We start from the raw sequence: 24,856 nt of genomic DNA on the forward strand, positions 1-24,856 counted from the left end.
TGATGGACCAATTTATTTGATTGTGATGTTTTTTTTTGATAACTAATAACTATAAAATGCATTTCAGATTGACTGAAACACAAGCTGACGACCCCTGTAGGTGTAGTTTTAATTCTAGCTGTTAGAATGGAAATGCTGGAGTTTACCACATGGTGGCACATTACATTTTTTTTGCACCAAATCGTCGTGTTGCTGCTTCAGTTTCACAAACAACCGCTTTGGTAGCGAAGCTCAGTCCCTCCAGCCCTGTAAGCAGAAAAGTCTTGCAGAAAGCTGGTTTATTACCTCGGTTATTAACCATATTCCTTACAGTATCCCAGTAAAACAAGCTGTTCTCTCTCTAAAGGGGTGCAGCTATTGGATGTAGCGTGGGAAAACAAAACTTCTGACCAATCAGAGCGCAGCACTCAGCGGCTGGTCTTCCCCCGGACCAATGGGCTGCGGGATATTTGCATAGCCCCGCCCACGCGCTGCCTTTCCTTATCGTTATGGCAAGAGTCGAGCAGAAGAGTGGAGTCACTGTGAACTCCAGTGGGGTGGAAATGTAGAGACGCGTGTCTGAACCACGCCAGATTATCCCGAGAGAAAGCCGCAGTGGGTCACGCAGGCTCGGTTCGCTCAGGGTTTCCGTTCTTCCTCCTGTTTTTTGCCTTGTGCACAGCTAAAGCGTCCTCGCCTGGCCTCCACAAGCCCAAGCCGAGGCATGCAGCTCGCTTTACTCGGCGACGGAGGCAGAAGTGTTGTGCAGGCTGTTCAGGACAGTCCACGCTTCTCCCGCAGACTGGCTCGGACAGAGCAGAGAGGGTCAATGCCTTCACCCTCTTTTCCCTCCAGCGCTGGAGGCAGAGCAGCGAGCAGAGTGAAACCCGGCCCGGGTCTTTGTTCGGGTGCCCCCGCGGAGAGTGAAGCACCTCAGCGCCGCAGAGTCTCCTCAGCTGGAGAGGGTAACTATCTCACCTGTCTCACCTGCAGGGCACTGCGTTGTAGACACGCTCTGGCTAGGATTTCTTTTTAGGGTCATTTTAGTTTAGAATAAAACACAAGGTGAGTCGGCAGAGCAGGCCAGGAGCTGAACCAGCACGACAGAAAACAGGTATCAGGAACTTCAATAAACGTGAATGATTGAAACTGAGCAGAGTGAAGTGACTAGCAGCCCGTCTCACTGTCCAGCTTACCAGCTCCACTTACCGTATAGGAGCACTTTGCAGTTCTACAGTTACAGACTGTAGTGCATCTGCCCCCCACCTGTTATTCAGTGGTCTCCCACAGGACCACCACAGAACATGTGGATCATTCTCAGCACTCCTGCTACAGTCCACTGCTGCCCCCACAACCCCCCGGGCAGAAGTCCAGTACAACGTATCAGAAGTCCTGAACATATCACTCGCAAAGACATTCATTACCAAGAAGATTTATTAGTTTGATCATCCCTTCAGCAGAGCTCAGTAACACTGAGATTAATAACCGATCACATTGATTTATCAGTCTACTCAGGCTTTAGCAGAGCTCAGTAACGCTGAGATTAATAACTGATCACATTGATTTATCAGTCTACTCAGGCTTTAGCAGAGCTCAGTAACGCTGAGATTAATAACTGATCACATTGATTTATCAGTCTACTCAGGCTTTAGCAGAGCTCAGTAACACTGAGATTAATAACTGATCACATTGATTTATCAGTCTACTCAGGCTTTAGCAGAGCTCAGTAACACTGAGATTAATAAACGATCACATTGATTTATCAGTCTACTCAGGCTTTAGCAGAGCTCAGTAACACTGAGATTAATAAACGATCACATTGATTTATCAGTCTACTCAGGCTTTAGCAGAGCTCAGTAACACTGAGATTAATAACTGATCACATTGATTTATCAGTCTACTCAGACTTTAGCAGAGCTCAGTAACGCTGAGATTAATAACTGATCACATTGATTTATCAGTCTACTCAGACTTTAGCAGAGCTCAGTAACACTGAGATTAATAACCGATCACATTGATTTATCAGTCTACTCAGGCTTTAGCAGAGCTCAGTAACACTGAGATTAATAACCGATCACATTGATTTATCAGTCTACTCAGGCTTTAGCAGAGCTCAGTAACGCTGAGATTAATAACCGATCACATTGATTTATCAGTCTACTCAGGCTTTAGCAGAGCTCAGTAACACTGAGATTAATAACCGATCACATTGATTTATCAGTCTACTCAGGCTTTAGCAGAGCTCAGTAACGCTGAGATTAATAACTGATCACATTGATTTATCAGTCTACTCAGGCTTTAGGAGAGCTCAGTAACACTGAGATTAATAACTGATCACATTGATTTATCAGTCTACTCAGGCTTTAGCAGAGCTCAGTAACACAGATTAATAACTGATCACATTGATTTATCAGTCTACTCAGGCTTTAGCAGAGCTCAGTAATGCTGAGATTAATAACCGATCACATTGATTTATCAGTCTACTCAGGCTTTAGCAGAGCTCAGTAACGCTGAGATTAATAACCGATCACATTGATTTATCAGTCTACTCAGGCTTTAGCAGAGCTCAGTAACGCTGAGATTAATAACCGATCACATTGATTTATCAGTCTACTCAGACTTTAGCAGAGCTCAGTAACACTGAGATTAATAACTGATCACATTGATTTATCAGTCTACTCAGTCTTTAGCAGAGCTCAGTAACACAGATTAATAACTGATCACATTGATTTATCAGTCTACTCAGGCTTTAGCAGAGCTCAGTAACACTGAGATTAATAACTGATCACATTGATTTATCAGTCTACTCAGGCTTTAGCAGAGCTCAGTAACATTGAGATTAATAACTGATCACATTGATTTATCAGTCTACTCAGGCTTTAGCAGAGCTCAGTAACACTGAGATTAATAACTGATCACATTGATTTATCAGTCTACTCAGTCTTTAGCAGAGCTCAGTAACACAGATTAATAACTGATCACATTGATTTATCAGTCTACTCAGGCTTTAGCAGAGCTCAGTAACACTGAGATTAATAACCGATCACATTGATTTATCAGTCTACTCAGGCTTTAGCAGAGCTCAGTAACGCTGAGATTAATAACCGATCACATTGATTGATCAGTCTACTCAGGCTTTAGCAGAGCTCAGTAACACTGAGATTAATAACTGATCACATTGATTTATCAGTCTACTCAGGCTTTAGCAGAGCTCAATAACACTGAGATTAATAACCGATCACATTGATTTATCAGTCTACTCAGGCTTTAGCAGAGCTCAGTAACGCTGAGATTAATAACCGATCACATTGATTTATCAGTCTACTCAGGCTTTAGCAGAGCTCAGTAACACTGAGATTAATAACTGATCACATTGATTTATCAGTCTACTCAGACTTTAGCAGAGCTCAGTAACACTGAGATTAATAACTGATCACATTGATTTATCAGTCTACTCAGACTTTAGCAGAGCTCAGTAACACTGAGATTAATAACTGATCACATTGATTTATCAGTCTACTCAGGCTTTAGCAGAGCTCAGTAACACTGAGATTAATAACCGATCACATTGATTTATCAGTCTACTCAGGCTTTAGCAGAGCTCAGTAACGCTGAGATTAATAACCGATCACATTGATTTATCAGTCTACTCAGGCTTTAGCAGAGCTCAGTAACACTGAGATTAATAACCGATCACATTGATTTATCAGTCTACTCAGGCTTTAGCAGAGCTCAGTAACGCTGAGATTAATAACTGATCACATTGATTTATCAGTCTACTCAGACTTTAGCAGGCAATTTGTAAGAGTATTTGTAAGAGGCCATTATTCAGGATTGGTCTAACGAGTGTGTTTGCTACCTGCACTGGTTCAAAAATAGTTCATAAACAAGCTTGAATGTTGTCTCTTTTTTTATTTAGTGGGTAAGTATTCTAAAAATATTCTCTTAAAAATGTGAGCAGTGACTGTATTCTGGACACGGCCTGTACTAAATGTAACTTGGACTGAATAGATACTTAATTTCTGTACTCTGAATACGTCTTCCTTTACATCCCAACTCTGCTTAGAGATGACTAGACAGGCCTAAAACCACAACAAATATGTTGAAATGTTGTTGCTTCTCTAAAATACTCAAGTAGGAGTAAAAGTAGCCACTATGAAAATATACTGAAGTAATAATCTACGATAATCACTAATTATATAAACTATTTTATTAATTATCCTAACTGTCCTAAGACCAAACCAAAGTAAAAATGCTGGTGCTTCATTGAGATAATTAGTCAAGTAGAAGTTAAAGAATCTGCCAAAAATCATACAAAAGTACCAACGATCTGTATCCTGGTGATTAAGACTAAAATAATAGGAAGTGACCACCCTACTCACAATACCTGATGGGCCAGTTTCCCAGACTCAGATTGGGCCTAAGCCTGGGCTAAAATAAATTCCAGTGGTGATTTACCATTAACACCGCCTTTCAGTCCAGGATTAGGCTAAACTGGTTCTTTGTTATAGGCAGGATAGTTAATTTATATGGTTTACTTCCGTCTAGAGGTGGAAGTCAAAAGACATTTCACTTAGTACGAGTAAAAAAACAAAGTATCCAAAATCTACTGATCTGCAGTGGAAATTCCTAGTGTATCCGGAATCCATCAGTGTAGGAACTGAACTCCGCCAGGCTCTGTTCTCGTCTTTTCAGATCCTTTCTGTTTAATGGAAAAGGCTAAAATTCCAAAGTGAGAGATTTGAGCAACAGCAAAGCAGTTAATTAGCTGAACCAACAGAACAGCGTTGACCTAAAGAGAAACTAACTATACACTAAAGCTGAACTGAGTAAGTTCCGCACAAAAATACTTGAGTAGAAGTAAAATATTGTAATTTGGAAATGATAGAAAAGGTACACATCTAAATCGCAAGTGCATGGATCTGAATGAATATAATTAGTTGCTACCCGCTAGTTCTGATACACCTGCTCAAAAGTGTTGTTGAGTTCCTAAGTAAAAGTAATGTTCCTAATCTAGGAAACAAAAGGTTGATTCACTTTTATTGCATAAAATTCACTTTTATTGCGTAAAACGGACCTGACGGCAAAAATCAAAAACAATTTTTGGAATATCGATACATGCAGGGATTCTGTTTGGACTATGTTGCCTTGAGGCAACATGTAAAAATGGAAAAATGATGCAATGAGTTAGATAGAAAACTGGATTTTAGAACAAATCAAAAAATTGGAAACCAAATTGAGTAACTATGCAGTGTTGCCTTGAGGCAACGTTGTATAACAATGGAAAAAATTATATACAAAACTGGAATTTTTATCTAAATATTTGAAGTTGAGTAACCACACAACATTAAAATTTATTGACCACCAGCCATTTAAAACCACAAATAATTGTTAAAACTATGCTAAAACATAGTTTTCAAATAGCAGCGACTGGCATGCATTTTCTAGACAAAATTAATGATGCTAGTGAAACTATTGGAAGGGTCTTCTAGCTTGTAAAATTGAATAAAAACTTCTAAATAAAACACTAAACGCTGACTGCAGTTCTCTGACGTGGCTGCATTAGAAATTCCTGTCTTGTTACTGGCCAATGTGCATAATGTTGCTTCAACATTTGTCAGCAATTCTTCATAACTTACAAATGATTTATATGATACTGAATATTGCAAAATGAGCTTTACATGGTAACAAACAATGAGTTTTATTTTTGGATGGATGAAAAAATTTCAGACTTTAGCTTGTTTGGTGCGGTAAAGTGCATCATTCAGAAGCTGCACCATGCCTAAACCAGACTTAAAAAAACCCACCAAGCTGTTTTTGGTTTATTTAAATCTTCCCTTTGTTATTAACCCTTTCATAATCTTTAAAAATGCATTGTAAAATGAGGAGAATGGGTGTTGCCTTGAGGCAACAAAGGGGTTAATAATGCTACTTTTTCTGCAATTACACATCTGAAATATGCTGTAACATTTCCACAGGTTACATGTTTATATTTCTCTTTATTCTGAATGTGTTAAGTTTAAAAAATGAACAGTACTTGTGCAATAACATGTGCTGAAGTGTGTCTCTGTAGAGGAGGCGTACTTATTTTTGCTTAGAAAATGTACAAAACGCACATAGTTATATCTAACGTTGCTGCTTCTGCAGTATGTAGGCTATGTGGTGTAGTTGAGGTGAAGCCTGCCCACCTTTTCTCATATTATACTGCACTGTGTTCCATTGCAGTGTGGAGTAGCATGACTTTTGTGCACTTTTTTCTGACATAAAACTGACAGTTTCGGTTTCTTTGTTGATTTCAGCCACAAAGTTTCAGCCATGTCCAACTTTCATATTGCAATCTTTCATTATATTAAGATCAGATAAACACCTGTGTTTTTTTTTTTTTTATTTAACACATATATGCATATTTTATCACCAACGTACTGCAGCTTCCTCCTTTTCATGAGAAGTGATTAGAGGATGAATAGAACAATAGTTAGTAACCGTCATAAGGAAAAAATGTGATCGATTGCAGTTGTTCTTGCAGGACATGAGCTGACTGCACAGTGGCCTGTGAGATAGGAACTGACCAATATACTGCTTGGCCAGTAAAATCTAAACATTATCTTGAGAACATTATTAATACCTTGATATTAAGGTTCCATGCAACTATTAACAGTGGTATGTTACTCTTCTTGGTGACTGTTCACCCTTATTACAGTAATACAGGTAGAACTGGTAGTCGTGAACACAACACATCATGGGTAAAATAACAACGGCATGTGAAGTGCACCCACACACAGGAAAATGACAAAACACCAGTGTTTCTGCATCTACGGGAAGTTTGGGCTGTCCAAATATTTATAAATACAGTGAGCGTGTCTTTAGCGCAGCATGTCTTTACCACAATGGCAAGACATTTTCCACTGTGTTGGAGTATAAATGGCAAATGGTCATGTTAGTTCTGGTGGACAGTGTCTAATATTTTTTTAATGTAATCAATAAATATGGAAATAAGAAAATGCGGAAAATACTGAAGATAAAAACATGACATTTGTTGTTCTGTAAGTTCAGAGGCTGCTCAATTCCAGTATCCACACTTTTCTTCATGTGCTCTTTGAGTAACGTATGTTAAAATTTTACATATTTTTGTTTGGCTTTGAAAAAGCTTGACCAGTGTCACGGTAAGGACAAATAAAAGTGGGACCGACATATTTAGATAAGAAAATTACATTAATGACTGACCAACAACAGTATTTTTAAAACGAGTGCTGTATTTTTATGCATTTGAAGATGTGGGACTTGAATAAAAGTGCAATTTTGATCCAAAATATGCTTCATAAAATACGTTCACTCATTCAGACCCAATTTATTTGAGTTCTTTTAGTTTAGCTTTTAACTGACTTGGACTGATTGACCATGTACCTCAATTATGTCTATTTTATTCAAATAAATAATTGAATGTTCCATTTTCTTGCTACCAAAACAATAATAACACTTCTGAAAATGTTTCTGGTAGTGATCATTTTTTTAAATTAAAAACTCAAAGTCTAGCAAAGATTTGTTCACACAAAAAAAAAATCATATTTTTTTTTCATTAAAACACAAAAAAATGTACTTAACTGCAGAAAATGTTTCAGTAGTGACGACCCTTAATGTTTCACACTGATTTTCAGACTTTGGACACATTTGCTCCAAAACATTGGGAGCTTAGTGTTTCAGTAGTGACGTGAAAAAGTGGGGCAGCATTTTTCACTAAAGTTTTCTTCACTATAAAAGAAATTGAAAATATCATTAATGTTAAAGCTCATTTAACATTTAAAAAAAAAAAAAATATTATTTTGACATGTAAAGGGTTTTTTGACGCGTTCAGGTCTGACACCTCAAAACAGAAGCACCGTTTAAATGATTCATATTTAGCTGATTACTTTCTAAATGAATGCCTTCATAACATCATAGATCATAACAAAATGCTTGTGAATAAATATATATATGTGTGTGTGTATGTGTGTGTGTGTGTGTGTGTGTGTGTGTGTGTGTGTGTGTGTGTAGTATAATATGATATGATAAGATATATCGCTGCTATCGGAACAAAACCAAAATGACAACTTTACAGGAGAAGGAGAAAAAACATAATCTACTCTAATGTTACTGGAACCAGAATTTTTTCCAAGTCATTTTGGGCTGTTTCTTTTGGTCCTTTGGTATGTGTGTGTGTGTGTGTGTGTGTGTGTGTGTGTATGTATATATATATATATATATATATATATATATATATATATATATATATATATATATATATATATATATATATATATATATTATATAATGTGTGTGTACATAATGTATATCCACCTATGCAGCCTACAGCACTTTAGCCCCGCCTACTCACACTGAGTGAACACGGAGCAGTCCAAGCTGCTTATTGAACGAAGCATTAATCAAGGGCAGCCAATCAGAACAGAGATAATTGACATATAGCAGTCTTAACAGAACAAAAACAAAAAGTGTTCAAAGGAGTTTTGACGATGGCCATATAAAAATAAACTTCTATATAAAACCACAGATGTCATAAATGGGGAAAAATGAGGCCTTTGACTTTTCTTTGCTAGTGTGATTATTAATGAGGATTTTCAGCTCCGTGAAGTCGCGTGGTCGTCAGACTTCTCCTCCAGGTCGGGTTTGTGAGTGTGAGCACTGAGCAGCAGAACAAACCGTCCACTTTTTCCTGTACTTTTGGCAAACTGACTAGCCTGACAGTCATAAATCAACTCGGGCTCCCTAACCTCCAGCTCGGGAGACTTGGGGAAGTGCGGAATCTGGTCCCTGCAGGATGTGCTCGGTGTGTTTTGGTTGTTGGTGTGGATTAGGTGATCCGTGTGTGCATGAGTGGGTTAAACATGGGCTTTGTTACGGCTGTGAAAAGTTTGACTTGTAGCCTGTCTGAGACGACATCCGTCGGTTATGGAAATCAGCTCTCCCTACTCGCTGGAGGGCCACCCACTCGCTCCGGCTTAGCTGGCACTGCTGTGCAGGTTCAGGAATGTGGCCACAGATCTGAATATGAGACATGTTTGTGGAACGGTTGTGTAAAGGTTAGATAGATGCACAAGAATGCAGCCTGTTGGAGAGCATGTGAAACGTGGAATCTGTGAACGAGTGGGCAGCTTGTCGAGAGCCAGTGAGAGCCTAAAGGTCAAAGAGGTTTAGCGAAAGTTTCGAATCTGCTGTTCTTACTATCCGTCGCAGTACGTCGCGTCCAGGCGGTGGTTTTAGTATTAGTAGTGCTGCCTCAATGTTGTGGAACCTTCCTCAGACCACTCTGATCATACTGAGGTTTTAATCTAGGATTTCTTTTTTCAAAACGTTGCACATTTTCAGTCGCTCAGATGGAAATATAGTCATTCAGAGTGGTTTGATGTCAAATGGTTCATTGTAGAGAAACGTATGGGCAGTGAACGTATTCACGGTGGTGTTGATACGAACCAGGAGCCGTGATGTCTACAACACAAACATAGCCGTTTTATTTACTATCCAAAACCACCGGTGAGCCTACACTGAGCTTTTTCTGTGTAATGATGATAAATTAGTCATAAATCTGAAAAAAAAAAAAAAGTTTTCCAACTTGTTTGCCTGTCAACATCCTGCATCTCCGCCATCCAGGATGCACTGAAGGCCAAAACCTTTTCAGACCGATCATAAAACAATGCCTCAGACATCTGATCTATATTTGTCATGGATTTATGTAATAACTTTCTGTGAGGGAGCTTTTAAAGGAATTAAACTCTTCACCACTACTTTCTCTACAATGAAGCATTTCGCACCAAACCACTCTGAATGACTTAGTTTACGTATCTCTGTTGTCAGAAGAAAACCTCGTATCTCCAAAATAGTAACTTTACAGGAGAAGGAAAAAACCTACTTTACTTTTAATGGAAGTCGATGGAACCAGACGTCTTTCCAAGCAATATTGGCTGTTTCTTTTGGTCCATTCATCATGAAATTTACACGCAATGTAAAGACCAACAGGTGTTTTCTAATTATATTAAAAACTGAAAAACGTCAAAAATGGAGATGCGATCATTAAATCATGCTGAAACTTTGGTAGAATTCCCTTTTAATGCACCCAAATTGTACAAATGTAACCGCATTGTAGACAATTTTGAGCAGTAATGTTCTTCTCGACATCTTGTTCAGTGTTCTTGGCGAGGCCCTGAAAATAGAATGTATTGTTGTTAATGGGCCCTTCCCACAAGATTTGTGATTACTTGCGGTTTTAGCGTTAGCAGGGTAAAACTCAGTTCCTCTCCATATAACTACTGCAGAAGCGCTCAAACACTGAGCTACAACAGCTATATTTTAGTTTTCTGCGCTGTTGTGACAAACAGCAAGAATAAGAAGTGGACAGAATCTCTGATTTAGCTTTAAACAGAGGCAGTTGTGGGCTGGAGGTTAGATCCCCAGTGCCGACAGTCCATGACTGAGGAGTCCTTGAGCAAGACACCTAACCCCCAATAGCTCCCCGGGTGCCGTGGATAGGGCTGCCCACCGCTCCGGGCAAGTGTGCTCACTGCCCCCTAGTGTGTGTGTGTGTTCAAAAGTGTGTATGTGGTGTTTCACTTCATGGAAGGGTTAAATGCGGTGGTGAAATTTCCCCGTTGTGGGATTAATAAGGGTCACTTAATCTTAAAATGCTGCATGTGTGGGGTTTAGCCTTGTTTTTACTGCAGTCTTTGTACAGCACGCCAGCGATTTCTGTAATATTCTCTTTTCAAAAGAAAGAAGAACTTTTATATGTAGTATGAATTTTATAGACTGTTTATATTAAGCTGGCTATGCTGGCTAGAAGCTACTGCTAACCAAACTAGACTGCACAGCAGGTCAAAGTGGCCCAAATCCAATCTTTTTCGTCCTATGTGACACAGATGTGCCTGTGTGTCAGTGTGAACAGCAAAAAAACGCAATGAATCTGACATTTTCAGCTCCGATTTGAGCCGCTTTCATACGTGGTGCTGAAATCCGATCCGTATCCGATCCGCGGCAGTGCGACTCCGTCTGAACAGCCAGATCGGAATTCATGCGACTTTTACGTCCGTCCAACTCGACACTCATCATTTCGAGCTGCTGAGACTCAAGAACATTTAGGCTGATGTTTCTGTACAAATAAAAACAACAGAAAAAACGAAGTGGCCGTGGCCGAATAACTCGAACACACTGTGGGTGCTGAGCCCAGCTGTCAACCACTGGAACTTCATAACCGCTCCTGTGGTGCTGGCGAAGCCGAAACCAGGAGCGACTACTTTTCGCCAGTCGTCATGACCGTTTACCTCAGGACGAGCCTCGCGAAGCTCTGTTCATTTAGACGCTGATCTGTTCAGACTGATGTCGCACACACATCACATTTAAAAGATAATCTGACCAGCCAAACAAACAAATCCGATTTGCTGAGAAAATCGGATTCGGGCCCCTTTTCCCTGCTGTGTGAACGCAGCCTAAGATGCGCGTTAGCCAGGAGTCGTGTTTTTGACTGCGCAGCAAAAGGTGGATGTTTTCCAAAGTATTGCTTCAAAAATCGCCGTGAAACTAAAAGAATGACGCTGTTTGGCAGATCGCTAACACAGCTACCCAGCTAGCTTTAACGTTTGCTGCTCATTTGAAGTCGGTGTTCCTCAAACTGCTAACGGGAGGCTAGCTAATTAGAGACTGTAGCCTGCTAGCCTACCATAAGCTAAAATAGAGTTTAAACGATGTCTGTCAAGCAGACTTTACATTTAAAAGCTCTGGTTTGCGTTTTTGTCACAGAAGTCGCTGCTAAATGTGTCAGAACCTGGTCCACATTAGCCGGCTGGTGCCAGCAGCTAATGGAAGCTAAGCTAGCTTCCTTGTTTGGGAATACAGTGACAGTTAGCAGTGGCTTCTAGCGCAGCTAGACAACATCAACCAAATTCATGCTGCATAGAAGATTTCTATTCAATTTCTATTGAAAACAGCAATGTTCAACAGGCTGCTTGATTTGGGCAGCTGCGGCAGCAGTAAGCAGGGCTACATCACATACACTGCATTTTAGCCGTGTTTACAGTTAAATCGGCGCTTCCGTTCACTTTCTGTTCTCACTTTTTGTCACGATAGTGCAAGAAAACTAACATGTCTGTTTTAGCTCAGTGCTTGACCATTATAGTTCACTACTACAGCATTTTGTAGTAGTTATATGGAGCGAAAGGGCCCATACTGGTAATTTCAAGCGTTGAAGAAGAAAACATGGTTATAAAAGGGGTCCTGAAATCTGGCTGAGCTGTGTTCAAAGCTAGTTGTAAAAGACAACCTCCTCACACCAAATGAACTCTATTAAGCACCCCTAACATACGAGTTTGGTTTGGTTCTGCTAGATTTGGTTCAGGGGTCGCAACCCAAGTGTTAAGAAGAGCCATTTTGTCCTTTCAACAAAAATCTAACCACCTTGGGAGCCGCAAAATTTTATGTCCATTTTCTTAAAAGTAATACACCATCCTGGTTGTAAATATGTCTCCGTATGTGATAATGTAGCCGCCTTTCTCGCATCTCCAGCAGGAAACTTTAGGAATATTTTCTTGTAAAAATTTCTCTGTGTTTGACTTTTTACAAGCTTTTCATTCTCCAGAATTTTCTCAGAATGTTGCCAGAATGTCACTGCTGTACCATTTAAGGTGGAACGGGAAAACTAGGACAAGAAATTGGCAAATAAGAAGCTTCGGGAATTAGTGGAACTTAGCATTGTCATTGCAACACTGCTGTATTATTAGATTGGCCTGCGTTACTGTCACCGGTGAGCTGTGACTCGGCCTCAGTTCGGGTTATTAATGTCAAAGTTATGCAAAATACTCTTCAATAATGCTAGTTTTTGCTAGCACTGTTATGGAGTCTCTAACAGTATGTTAGCGCTAAGCTAACACTGGTGCACATGAACATTTTTTTGGCCTGGATCAAAGGCAGAGATTTGAGTCCTGTAGATGTTAAAGTGCTTGTACAAATGGGTCCCGTCCATTTTAAACTCAAAACCTGATTGATTCCACTGTCAATTCCCAATTATGTTGGTAGTTAATCAAATGTGTAAGGCCTTCAGTCCACCTCCTGAAGGCCTAACCAATAGGAGAGCCAGGTAGACTTTATCTGTTTGGGTACCACAGGGAGAGCACGTTTGGGGGTGAGCGTGCACTTGGCCCACCACTTTCATGCCGAATCGAGTTCCAGACGCTTACCTCAGAAAAAGAATCTCCACTCTCCTCAAACGGCACAGAGCGCGAACCTGTAGGCTCAAGCTGACGGGGTTCAAACGCAGTGGCAAAACCTTCAAGAGTTTGTGTTCGCTGAGAGGAGCTCACTGATCTGGTCAAGACTTATTTAGCTGCGATTCACAAACAAATACACTCAGCCACTGTTTATGCTCCACACTGTGAAGTGAACTAGATGTCTCTATTTCTTACTGCCACACTAAGAGCTGATGCTCTCCAGAGACGTTAGATAGCTAAATTTGCTATCTGAGCTAAGTTAAGCGTTATAAGCTCTCATAGCATTATAATATTATATCGATTGACAGTTGATATGTTGGGGCAATCATGGGCTGGAGGTTAGGGACCGGAAGGTTGCCGGTTCGATCCCCTGAGCTGACAGTTTGTGAAGGTTTGACAGTTTCTGAGGTGTCCTTGAGCAAGACACCTAACCCCCAACTGCTCCCCGGGTGCTATGGATAGGGATGCCCACTGCTCCGGGCAAGTGTGCTCACTGCCCCCTAAAGTGTGTGCGCTCACTAGTGTGTATGTGGTGTTTCACTTCACAGATGGGTTAAATGCGGAGGCGAAATTTTCCCTTTGTGGGTCTCTTAATTAATCTAATTAGATTGACAAACCATATGTTGTTCATTCATCTAGTGTGGATACATTTTTACGCTTATATTTTTAGCTTATATTGTCAGGTTTATTATTGTTATCAAGGCGTACATTTCACAAAATAATATTGTGAAAAAAAAAAAAAAAAAAAAGCCCAGTACCAGCCCAGTTACAAGAGGGGTCTCGCCCCACTGACAGTTTAGTACCTTTATTTCTGAGAGTGTACATGTTCACGCTCTCTGCACTAATATGATGTTCCACCTCATGTCTTTTATCCACCTGAGGCAGACGGGTTCTTACTAGGCCGGTTTTCTCCTGTCTGCTCGGTGTCGAGTGTCAGACGCTGGTGGCGATTTGCATTTGAAACGGTTCTGCAGCACAAAGGCCCTGCAGCTGCCCGCATAACAATCTGCAAGTGAATGCAGCAGAGCTGAGAGCAACTCATTCTGAAAGGTGTCTACAATACAGAGAGGCCCTGCTGTTCGCTCTCCGAGTCTACCTATGTGCTCCAAACTGCACAACGGCCAGTCTGCTAAAGAAAAACCCGTCAAAAAATCTGATTCACACAGTTACCCTCATAGAATCGGTCAGCCAACACACTTTGGTGTCTCTACTTTGCTTTAGTTTTGCACTGGAGCTGCGAGGCTTGTGTAGTTAATAATTCACATCAAGATCAACAATTGACTTACTATGACATCCTTACATCCTGACATACTAAACCCAGCTTTAACACGCTGACATAACTGTTTCATAAACATGTCATAGCAGATGTTATATGCTGACACAGATTTTGTTCAGTAATAGTATAACAGTGTCATGCAACCATTACCAGGAAATTGTTGTAATGTTTGATGTCATGACAGCTTACAGTCAAAAGTTTGGGCGTCCCAATGTTCAGTTGAGCTGGAAATGGAAAGTGAGTGAACACGTCATCTTACAGAGACACACTTCTTCAGATTGTAATACACATTTACTGTTTATTAGCTGTTAATATGTAATATATGGGGGGGGCAATAAGCTAAAAATGTGCTAAAGGTGTTTTTTTTTTTTTTTTTTTTTTTTTTACAATTTTATTCCAACATGTTCAAAAAATAAAATAAAAACGGAAAATTGTATTAAAACTGGCAACCGTGTCCACTGTGCAGGATGTGTTCGCGTATTCTCAATTAGAAAATCAGCAAACTGTCATGTGACCCATAGATGTTCAAACGTTTGCGTAAGACTGTATGTAACAGTAATTTTTGTTACATAATTGCATCATCAGTCTGTAGTCCTGTGGAAAGGGTGGAGCACCCCTGCTCAAAATCATGTTGTGCTTCGTTCAGAAACGGTTCAGGCTGAATCACTCCTTATAACTTCGGTCTGAGTGGCCGGAGCTGAACTGCTAGAGGCTGGTATATGTGGATATGTGGATCCAGTGTAACACACCTAATGTGCCCCAACCTTTCCACGGGTCATTTTTTTTGGTTCCCCCCAGTGTGTTATATTCTAACATGTGAATAAAATGCACAGTAGCTGTGGACTAAGATGTGCAGCAGTGTGTTCTCTGAAGAGGTACAAAAATGAGCTAAAAGTTACATTTAGGGATCATACGCCTTCGAAGAGGGGGACAATTATTTATTATCACCCCCCCCTAATTCTTCAGCGATATGAAGCTGAAGTCAGAGATTCACAGCTTCTTGTTCTAAGTTTCCTGTTCCACCTTAAATGGAGCAGCAGTTACATTCGGGCACTTCAGGCATCAGTAGTACTGGACTATTTAAGGTGGAACAGGAAATTTAGCTAGTTTTCTACTGAGACATCAGCACACTATTAACAATTTTTATGCTTGTTATGAAGAAAAGGACCATAAAACACTGAAACTACATTACACTAAGAAAATACAGTGGTTATGTTTTTAAACAGTTTGGAGTGAGTCTGAAAAACCTCCATCTGGGGGGGCCATATAGCCCCAACACTTCACCCCATCCCTCTATCTCAACAGACGGGACACCCTACCCCTCGGAGTGAATGTGCAAAACAGAGGGGTAAGGGCTAAGTGGTAGGGGCGAGGGGTGAAATGGGAATTGGGCCCAATTGAACCTGGTTCAAAACAGGGTAACTTGAATAGTCTGTAAACTTTTCACTCCTGTTTTGCTTCGTCCCAACTTTTAAGCATCAAATTCAAATTTTGTTCATCCTACAAAATGCAGTCAGGTTGATCAGCCAAAACATTAAAAGCCATTTCTTTCACTTTTGTCAGTTAAATAAAGGTTGAAGAGAGTGAAATAATCCATGATTCCTGTGTTTGTTGCATTTTACAGAATGTGGTTTGCCTTTTTTGTCAAATTTTGTCAGATCTTTAACTGTGTCGATCTGCTGTGCAGATGTCGATCTTGTCGTTTTGGGGCTGGTGCACCACCCACCATGTTGCTGTGCGCGGCTAACCCGGCGCTGGCACTCAGCTGCTCTGTGTTGTGGACGCGCGTTGCGAGTGGGACGGCGTGCACTTGATTCAGTTTCGGCTGTAGGCCGCTCGTGTGGGTTTGTATGAGTGTTAAAAGTCTTCTGAGAGCAGTTTCAGTCTGCTTCATTTCCTCCTGGGTTCTTCAGCACGTCTCAGGCCCTGCTGTAAACACCACAACCTGCCTACTTTCAGCCAGACCATCCTGTCAGACCGGGCCTCGGGGGGGCAACCGAGGTAATTTGGGCGTCATTGTTTTTGTAGTGTCATAGTTTTGCTGTCATTTTAATCTGTGCACGGTTTATTGTGTCCAGCATTGGACATGTATTATGGAAAAATGTCATAATAATATTTATAATATATTCATTTTGATCGTTGTTTTTATGGTGTATTTAAACATAATAGTAATAATAATAATAAGAATACCAACAATAATTTTTTTTGTATAATGTGTGTACAATAAAGATTAATATACAGTGGTATTAACATTAGTATTATGGAATTACAATCAGTGCAAAACACTAAAAAATGTACAATCTGTAGTAAACAAAGGAGCTAAATTTCCAGACTTGCATAATTTTGCAAAATTCGGTGGGTGATGTTGTAGCCATACATGATATGTGATGATTGGGAACTGTTTTAAGTACTGACTGACTCAGAAAAGCATATTGTAGCATAATTTATCGTGATAATGACAGGTGACCATGTCATATTGCCCACTCACTGCATACCTATGTAGCACGTTGACCCCATTTTCACGTTGACCCCAAGCTGAATGAAAGTTGGCCGAGTATACACCCCTGTGGAACTACACTTTTAATTAGGAAAATGTTCCACTCCGCATGTAAGAATCTTCTGTTTCCTGAGCAAGATCCCAGTTTTTAAAGTCTAATGTCCAGAGGCTGTTTGGATCCTGGATGGAGATGATTTGGATTGTTCTGTAAAAGCTCCATTTCGAGCTTCTGAGCAGTAGTGAGCCGTTTGAATTTCTGCTGTTTTCTGTCTTGCCGATCTTGTCCTACTTTCATTTACCCTCGTTCAGTTTAATCAATTATATCTACATTCGTTTTCTGTATGCTTGTGTGGGCGGGGGTGCATGTCTGGTATTTGTGCTCTTGATTTCATGGTGTGGTCCTCACAACTACAGTAATACAATACTGTGTTCTTTAGTTACCCAACATATAATGTTAGTTATTATGATTTTAGTCTTTCAGTCACTGTGTTTTTACTGTGTGCTGTGACCATCCCTGACCAGTCACAGTTCCAGAGGACTGTTTCTGCTCGAATAATGTCTTGCTGAGTGAAATAAACTTAAATCTGTGTCATTATGACATTGTTGTAAGAATATTACGCTGTTTTTAAAGTTATTCATAGATTTTGTTCCCTGTTTTATTTCATGTAGAGAAATTGTCACTATATACTAGTGACATACTACTACGGTATGTTAAAAGTACATATGACTAGTGTCCAAAATTTGGTATGGCTTTTTTCCAGAAATAATTTGTGCTATTTTGTTACCAATAATAACTAAAACTGTACATTTTCCATACATTAAACTAGACATTAGCTACCTTTAGATGTCATATTTAATATATCAAGTGTTTTTGCTACAACAAGATGTGAATTAAGGATAAATGTTGCACTCATTATTCTGCTAATAGGATTTTATACAATTGAATATGCACTGAATACATTTTATAATATTTTTAGAACAATCTCAAAATGAGAAATATTAGCTATATCAAATAGATTTAAGATCTCACCTGCAAGGATATATACACACCAGCCACTTTATTAGGTACACTTGTTCAGTTGTTTTTAACACAAATAGCTAATCAGCCAATCACACGGCCACAACTCACTGCATTTAGGCATGTAGAGGTGGTCAAGACAACGTGCTGAAGTGCAGACCGAGCATCAGAACGGGGAAGAAAGGGGATTTAAGGGACTTTGAACGTGGCGTGGTTGTTGGTGCCAGACGGGCTGGTCTGAGTATTTCAGAAACTGCTGATCTGCTGAGATTTTCACACTCAACCATCTCTAGGGTTTACAGAGAACGGTCCGAAAAAGAGGGAATATCCAGTGAGCGGTCAGTTGTGTGGACGAAAATGCCTTGTTGATGTGAGAGGTCAGAGGAGAATGGGCAGGCTGGTTCCAGATGATAGAAAGGCAGCAGGAACTCAAATAACCAACCAGAATCTCTGAGGAACGTTTCCAGCACCTTGTTGAAAGTCTGACATGAAGAATTAAAGCAGTTCTGAAGGCAAAAGGGGGTCCAACCTTTTACTAGCAAGGTGTACCTAATAAAGTGGCCGGTGAGTGTAATGTATTTGCACTCTTTGTTTTGATCAATAAAGCGGTCTGCATAGGTTTTGGCCCCCGTGCTTGAGTTTAGTAGAATTTTTAAGTGAATATAAGTTCACACACCCTCCACATGTCTGCATGTTTTAAAGCATAATTTAGAGGCTGAATTTTGGAAGAAAACAGAAAATGTAGCCCGTGTAAAGTTACGGCACATTTTATATTTTGTTTGATTTTCTCCAATATGGTCAACTTGGAAATGTACTTGGAATTGTGCTCTATAATTCGCAGGAAAATGCCTGCAAATGAATTTTAAGTGTAGAGGATGTGAGAAATCAACAAAACATTCCTAAAGTATTCATAAAGCAAGTTATATCATCCACATAATGCCGGGTTACAGTTAATGTCACAGTATTGATTCCCCAGTGCATTTTTAATATATCACAAGCCATGTTGAAATGACGGTATGAGGAAATCCAATCACAGGCCTAGTATTTTGTCCATATTGTGCAGCTTTAACGTGGATCCTTTGTTTGTGCTTGTGCCAGCAGGACCACCAGTGCAGAGTTCTTCGATGGACCTAATAACCGGGCAGTACCTCTGTGGTCAGTGGCCACGAGATATTCATCAGACCCAGCGCACCTGCATGACCGATAAAGCCACACAGGTGAGACACGTGGCTGACCTTTCTGCCCTCACACTGCACTATAGACCGCCGGCATTAATGGAAAAGTCTGGCAAAAAGTTTTAAGTACACGCTCCCAGAAGATCTTTCTTCAAAGGTTCTTCAGTAAAGGCAGTGCTTTTTAGAACCAGAAGCATTTTTATGCTTACATGGTTCTTTGCATGATGAAGTGGTTCTTCAGATTGACGAAGAACATGTTGAAATGGTTCGGTCAAGTCAAGCTTGTAACAATAGAAGGACCTTGTTGGAAGGTTCTGAATAGACCCATATAAGTTCTCCATCAATCCAAAGAACAGCATCACTAGGCCGAGAGCCATTTAAGCATGAAATGCTTCTATACAGAACTCATGGTTCTATTGTCCTTTACGAAAAGAACCTGAAGAACCAACTGTAGCTGTAGACAGATGTTACACACAGTGTATCTTCTCTTGTTAGCTGTAAAGAACTTGCTAAGCAAGATAGTTAATAAGCCAGTCTAACTGCTTCATGATGCAACATGAACAAAACAGACAAAACAGTGAATTGTCAGCTAAAGTTTCATGATTATTGCACGCCTAATTAGCAGAATGCTGATTGGTGGGTTATAAGCATTCATTGCTTATTACCTTTTAGCCTTGTACTCCATCACAAAACTAAAGAAGCATCAGACAGAAAATATTAATATGCTATTCCAGGGGAAATGATTCCTTTAGCCCCTTTTTTAACCTTCACACCAGCCATAAAATGTCATTTCTGCAATTTTGGACGCATTTTGTTTATAAATAACTGTGGTGATGGAAATGTGTGTGATTTACAAGACCAGGCGTGAACTTGGTTTTCATCTTCGAAGGTGGGCAAGATCACAGTTGGACCAAACCTTGTATCTCCAAATGGTAATTTTACAGGAGAAGGAAAACACTTCTTTGTAATGAAAGTTACCAGCTGGTACTAAAAGTAAAAGTAAATGTAACCAGATATTTTTTAAAGTACTTTCATCGTGAAATTGTAACACAAAGGTTAGCTTTCCAAATTATGCAAAACCAAGTGTTTTTATTGTGTTCGAAAGCTTTTCACTGTTTTTTTTTATTTATTTTTTTTTTTATTACACATAATTTGTTAATATTGAGGAAGCTACAGATGTGCTCTGTCTTGTCTTGGCACCGCCATCTTCGTGGAGAGATATTAATTGTTTTCGCAGCCCCTCGTCCCGACACATTCACTCCTCTTTGCTTCCCAACAGCTCAACCAAATATCTGTAGGTTTTATTCAGAAGAGAGCATAAATAGTCCTGTTTAACTGGGTTTCCTCCAGTGCAGTGTGTGAAATGTTGAATAAAAATGAAAGGTTTTAAATGTTTTAAGTGTGTGTGTGTGTGTGTGTGTGTGTGTGTGTGTGTGTCCAAATAATGTAATACATATTGTGTTTCATGGAAATGTCTTGAAGTATCTCGATAAGGTGTTTTTGCCATTTGGCCCTCCCTATTTCACACACAGTAGCCAACAGTGTCCCACATAATCTGATAACTGATGATTTATACTTTATTTCCATTCCACGGTGGCCACTAGGGGGCGAGCTGAAAGAGGCCACACCATAGATATATACCTAGAGGACACGTTGTCTGTTCTCTGTCTGAGGCTATACGTCTGCGCGTCCGCCATATTGGAGAGGTCACGCTTGTGAACAAATTCCCTTGTATTGAGTCTCAGGATTAAATCAGCCGCAACTTCCTTATTACTCAACCCATTTTCACCAAATCTGTTTTGTTATAATCTTCAGACAGTTTTGTTAATCTAGGCTGCGTGGATCTGCTCTCGGTAGCTTTTATCTATTTAATGACTGATTTGTGATCATTAGCCGTCCGGACCAGCAGATGAGTATTCGGTCAATCCAAACAATCAGACACGTCAGCAAATCCATTAATGTGTGAACCACTTCTAATCTTAATGCACATAAAAATCCAACAAACCCCCCAAAAACACAGTAAGAAGGTCAAAGCTGGAGTTGGCTTCCTGTTCGCCAGCTTACTGTTTGAGTTTTCCTGTTCCACCTTAAATGGTGCAGCAGTTACATACTGGTGCCTGAAGCTGCACCATTTAAGGTGGAACAGAAAGAATGAAGCTTTGTGTAAGAAGGTGCTAACGTTAATATGTTATGAGTATGTACTCGGATTAAGGAACGCTATAATTTACCGAGCTACAAGCTTAATATAAAACCAGAGGAAAAACAACAGGTTCTCTGTGCATCACCAACCACTCGGCCACATCTACAATAAACACAAACAACACACATCACACAAACCAGAGCGTGGATCACTGCGTTCCCTCCACTATATAATCCTGTCCTGCTTTCTGAGAGCAATATTCTTGAAATAGTGTAATTTTGGACAGTATCTTTCTTAAACTGCTGCTCTGTAATGGCATTGAATGCCGTTCCAAAGTGGCGGTGCTGTTGACGTGCCTGGCTGGACCCAACGCGGCATCTCTGTGTGTATATCTAAGGGCCACACACAGTAAAATGTTGTAAAATATTTACTGGCTGTTGGTGGGAATGAGGAATGAGGAGTTTTAGACCAGGTGACAGCAATGCAAATCATCCTGATAGAAAGTTCTTCAGTTAGATTGGAGTCTGCTGGTATTAGGCCTCTTTTCTGCAGCCATCTGGCCTCAACGGGCTGAGTTTAATGTTGGATTTTCTACGTCTCACTGTATGTAATGTCCTGTCTGGCTGCTTGCTGGTTTAATTATGCTGAAACCCCTGTTCTCCCCCTAAAGAAACTGGACAACAAAAGCCAGACGTGTTGTCACCCGCTGCAGGCATAGAAAGTTGACTGATGAGTGCAGCTCTGTGGAGGTGCCGTCGTTTGCACCTGTCTTTCGTGCACCAGCGTGTGTGTGTGTGTGTATGTGTGAATGAGCGTGGGTGGGTGTGTGTTTACACTAAGTCAGGCGAGCGGGTGCACACACAGCCTCGCCACCTGGCCCTCCAGGCCGCCTGTATGCGTGCAGTGCTAAGCTAGCCACAGCGGGGGCCATACATATGCTAATGCAGGCTTCTGGCCTGCAGAGGCCACGAAGCACTCAGTGCAGCAGGAATGTCTGCATCATTCTTCACTCCATCTGCTGCGCGTCGCGGACCTAAAAAGACTTGGATTTTTAATGAATGCCCGGATAAAATATATACAGTATGTGGTGGGCTTGTAATGATGTTAATGGCTACACCATTGCATCAAAAGTAAATACATGGAGACGTTTCTAAGGAGATTAGTTAGAAGACAATTCATTTGCATAAGGAGGAGGAAAGTCAAAGGAAAAGCAAGAGCTTCCAAAACTGCAGTTTAGAAGATGTAGAGGAAGTAAACACCAGAACTGCCCCCATCAGATAAACAGCACTTACAGTTTTCATCTCTGAGAGAGAGGAGAAGATCAAGATCTGAAAACATCCACTGTGAGGAGAGAACCCAGCGGGTTCTGAGGGTCTGAAAGGATGCGTAGCTGGCAAGAAGAACCTCACTGAGAAAAGGAAGTAGATGATAAAGAAGAAAAAAAAAACAATGGATTCCAGACCTCAACATCACGGAATGTGTTTGGGATTATTGATTGTAAGACATGGAAAATGCAACCAACTTCTAAGACCAAACTTTGGAGGTGTGGTTCTCTTTTATGGGCCCATTTAAGTACTATGAACTGCACAGATTGGTTTGGCTCTGATCAATAGAAGTTCTGACAAAATGAGACTCTTGGAAGACACAGAGGGGCGTATTATTATAGGTTTTATTATTAGTACAGTTATACATTTCCATACATTGTTTGCAATGACCTTTTATGCATTATAATAGTTGCACACTTAGTATAGAGCAGGGGTTGGCATGCAGCACTTTTACTGCCCTATTGCAGAATATAAATCTAAAATAATCCTCCTTTACAGTAAAATGAAGCTCTGCTCATCGTTCAACACAGTTTAACAGTAAATGGTCTTAAACGCTGGAGTTAATGTAGAACTGCTGATTCACCCTTTAACCCTGAAGGTTGGTGCACAGACAGCTGGTCACCATAGCAATGCAGACAGCAATCTCGCCTAGCTAGAGAAAGATTTAAGAACATCGATAACTTGGAGATAACCTGATATGTTTAATCTGCAACGAAAAACTGTCAAACACTAGAAAGTCGCGAGGCTGAAGTCACTTCTCTTTTGCCAGCTTTTTGTCCTAATTCTTAGTTCCACCTTAAACTGTGCAGCAGTTACGCTCTGGCATGTCAAGGAAAACTTCGAACAAAAAGCTGGCAAACGAGAAGCAACTTCAGCCTCGTGAAAAGTTGAACGTGACATTTTACAAGAAACTGTTCTACTGTTGAGGAAAAGTTTCCTGCTGGAGATGTGAGAAAGGGCTCTTAACACTCGTCATATTACTTCTGTATGTTAGTCCTTTGGACTCAAAGGGTCCATATAATGGAAAACCGTTCACTCCATCCAGTTCATATATGGAAACTAAGCTTTAATACCACTCATTGTGAGGCTTGGTTTCCCTATGGTTCTATATAGCATCAAAAAGGGTTCTGCTTGTGTTACAAGGTTGACTTTTTCTTAAAAGGCTCTCTATAGAACCACATTCTTTATCGGTCTGAAGAATCCTTTCACCCTTCAGAGAACCATTTAAGCATGACATGGTTCCATACAGAACTCCTGGATCTATAGAGAACCGTTGTCTTTACTGAAGAACCATCGTTTTTAAGAGTGCACTAATCAGCTTTGTGTTGACCAAACAGTGCTCCTCCTCTTCGTAAGGTGCCTGGTTGTAATTGGCTCTGACTGAGACCCTCCAGCGGGAGATTTTATCTTATCTAACTATAGCTTTCTGTATTGTCAGACACAACAGCTGCTGTAGAATGTGTACACACACACACACACACACACACACAGAAAGACAGGCTGGAAGCTCAGGTTCAGCTTCATCAGTAAACAGGAAGGCGTTAACAGAAAGGGGTTAAGGAGAACTCGCTGAATTCAGTCTTTAAGCTTCCCCTTTTCTGTTTCAGTGTGTCTGGAACTGCCTGCTTTTCCCTCAGTGTGTTAAAGTGGGGAACCGATGAATAACCCAACACACCGTCCATTTGCTGTTGTTTTGTAGGAGTTGGTTAGTGTGATGTGTGTGTGTGTTCATATAGCAAGGACACTTATGGTGTATGGTAGAAATTTATATGTGCGTATATGTGGAATAAGTATTGGGACACGTACTCATTACATCTACAGGAGCTTTTATGACATCCCATTCTACATCCATAGGCATTAACATGAAATTGGTCCCCACTCTTCTGGGAAGCTTTCTACAAGATTTTGGAGAGTGTCTGTAGGAATTTTTGTCCAATCGTAAAGACTCTTCTTTACTCTTCTTCCAGGATTTGTGAGGTCATACACTGATGTTGGACGAGAAGGTCTGACTCACAGTCTGTACTAGTTCACCCCAAAGGCGCTGGACAGGGTTGAGGTCAGGACTCTGTGGGGGCCAGTCAAGTTTTTCCACCCCAAACTCACCCAGTCATGCCTTTATGGAGCTGCTTTGTGCACTGGGACTCAGGCAGTCATGCTGGAACAGAAAAGGTTCTTCCCCCAACTGATCCTGCAAAGTTAAGG

General features: G+C 40.5%; 1 protein-coding gene across 2 annotated transcripts in view; it reads left to right on the forward strand.

Annotated features, from left to right (window-relative positions):
* The first annotated feature begins 496 nt into the window (after positions 1 to 496).
* LOC108433855 (glucocorticoid-induced transcript 1 protein) overlaps positions 497 to 24,856 on the forward strand; it is a 34,389-nt gene continuing 10,029 nt past the window's right edge. Inside the window, exons 1-2 of one of the 2 annotated variants that reach the window (XM_017708690.2) lie at positions 497 to 944; positions 19,113 to 19,231. In XM_017708690.2, the coding sequence (XP_017564179.1) occupies positions 704 to 944; positions 19,113 to 19,231 (360 nt within the window). In that variant the 5' untranslated portion in view covers positions 497 to 703. The remainder of the gene's footprint in view (positions 945 to 19,112; positions 19,232 to 24,856) is intronic. The other variant, XM_017708691.2, reaches the window with a different exon arrangement.

The sequence above is a fragment of the Pygocentrus nattereri genome, chromosome 24 (genome assembly GCF_015220715.1).
Source record: "Pygocentrus nattereri isolate fPygNat1 chromosome 24, fPygNat1.pri, whole genome shotgun sequence".
In the NCBI taxonomy this organism is placed as follows: domain Eukaryota; kingdom Metazoa; phylum Chordata; class Actinopteri; order Characiformes; family Serrasalmidae; genus Pygocentrus; species Pygocentrus nattereri.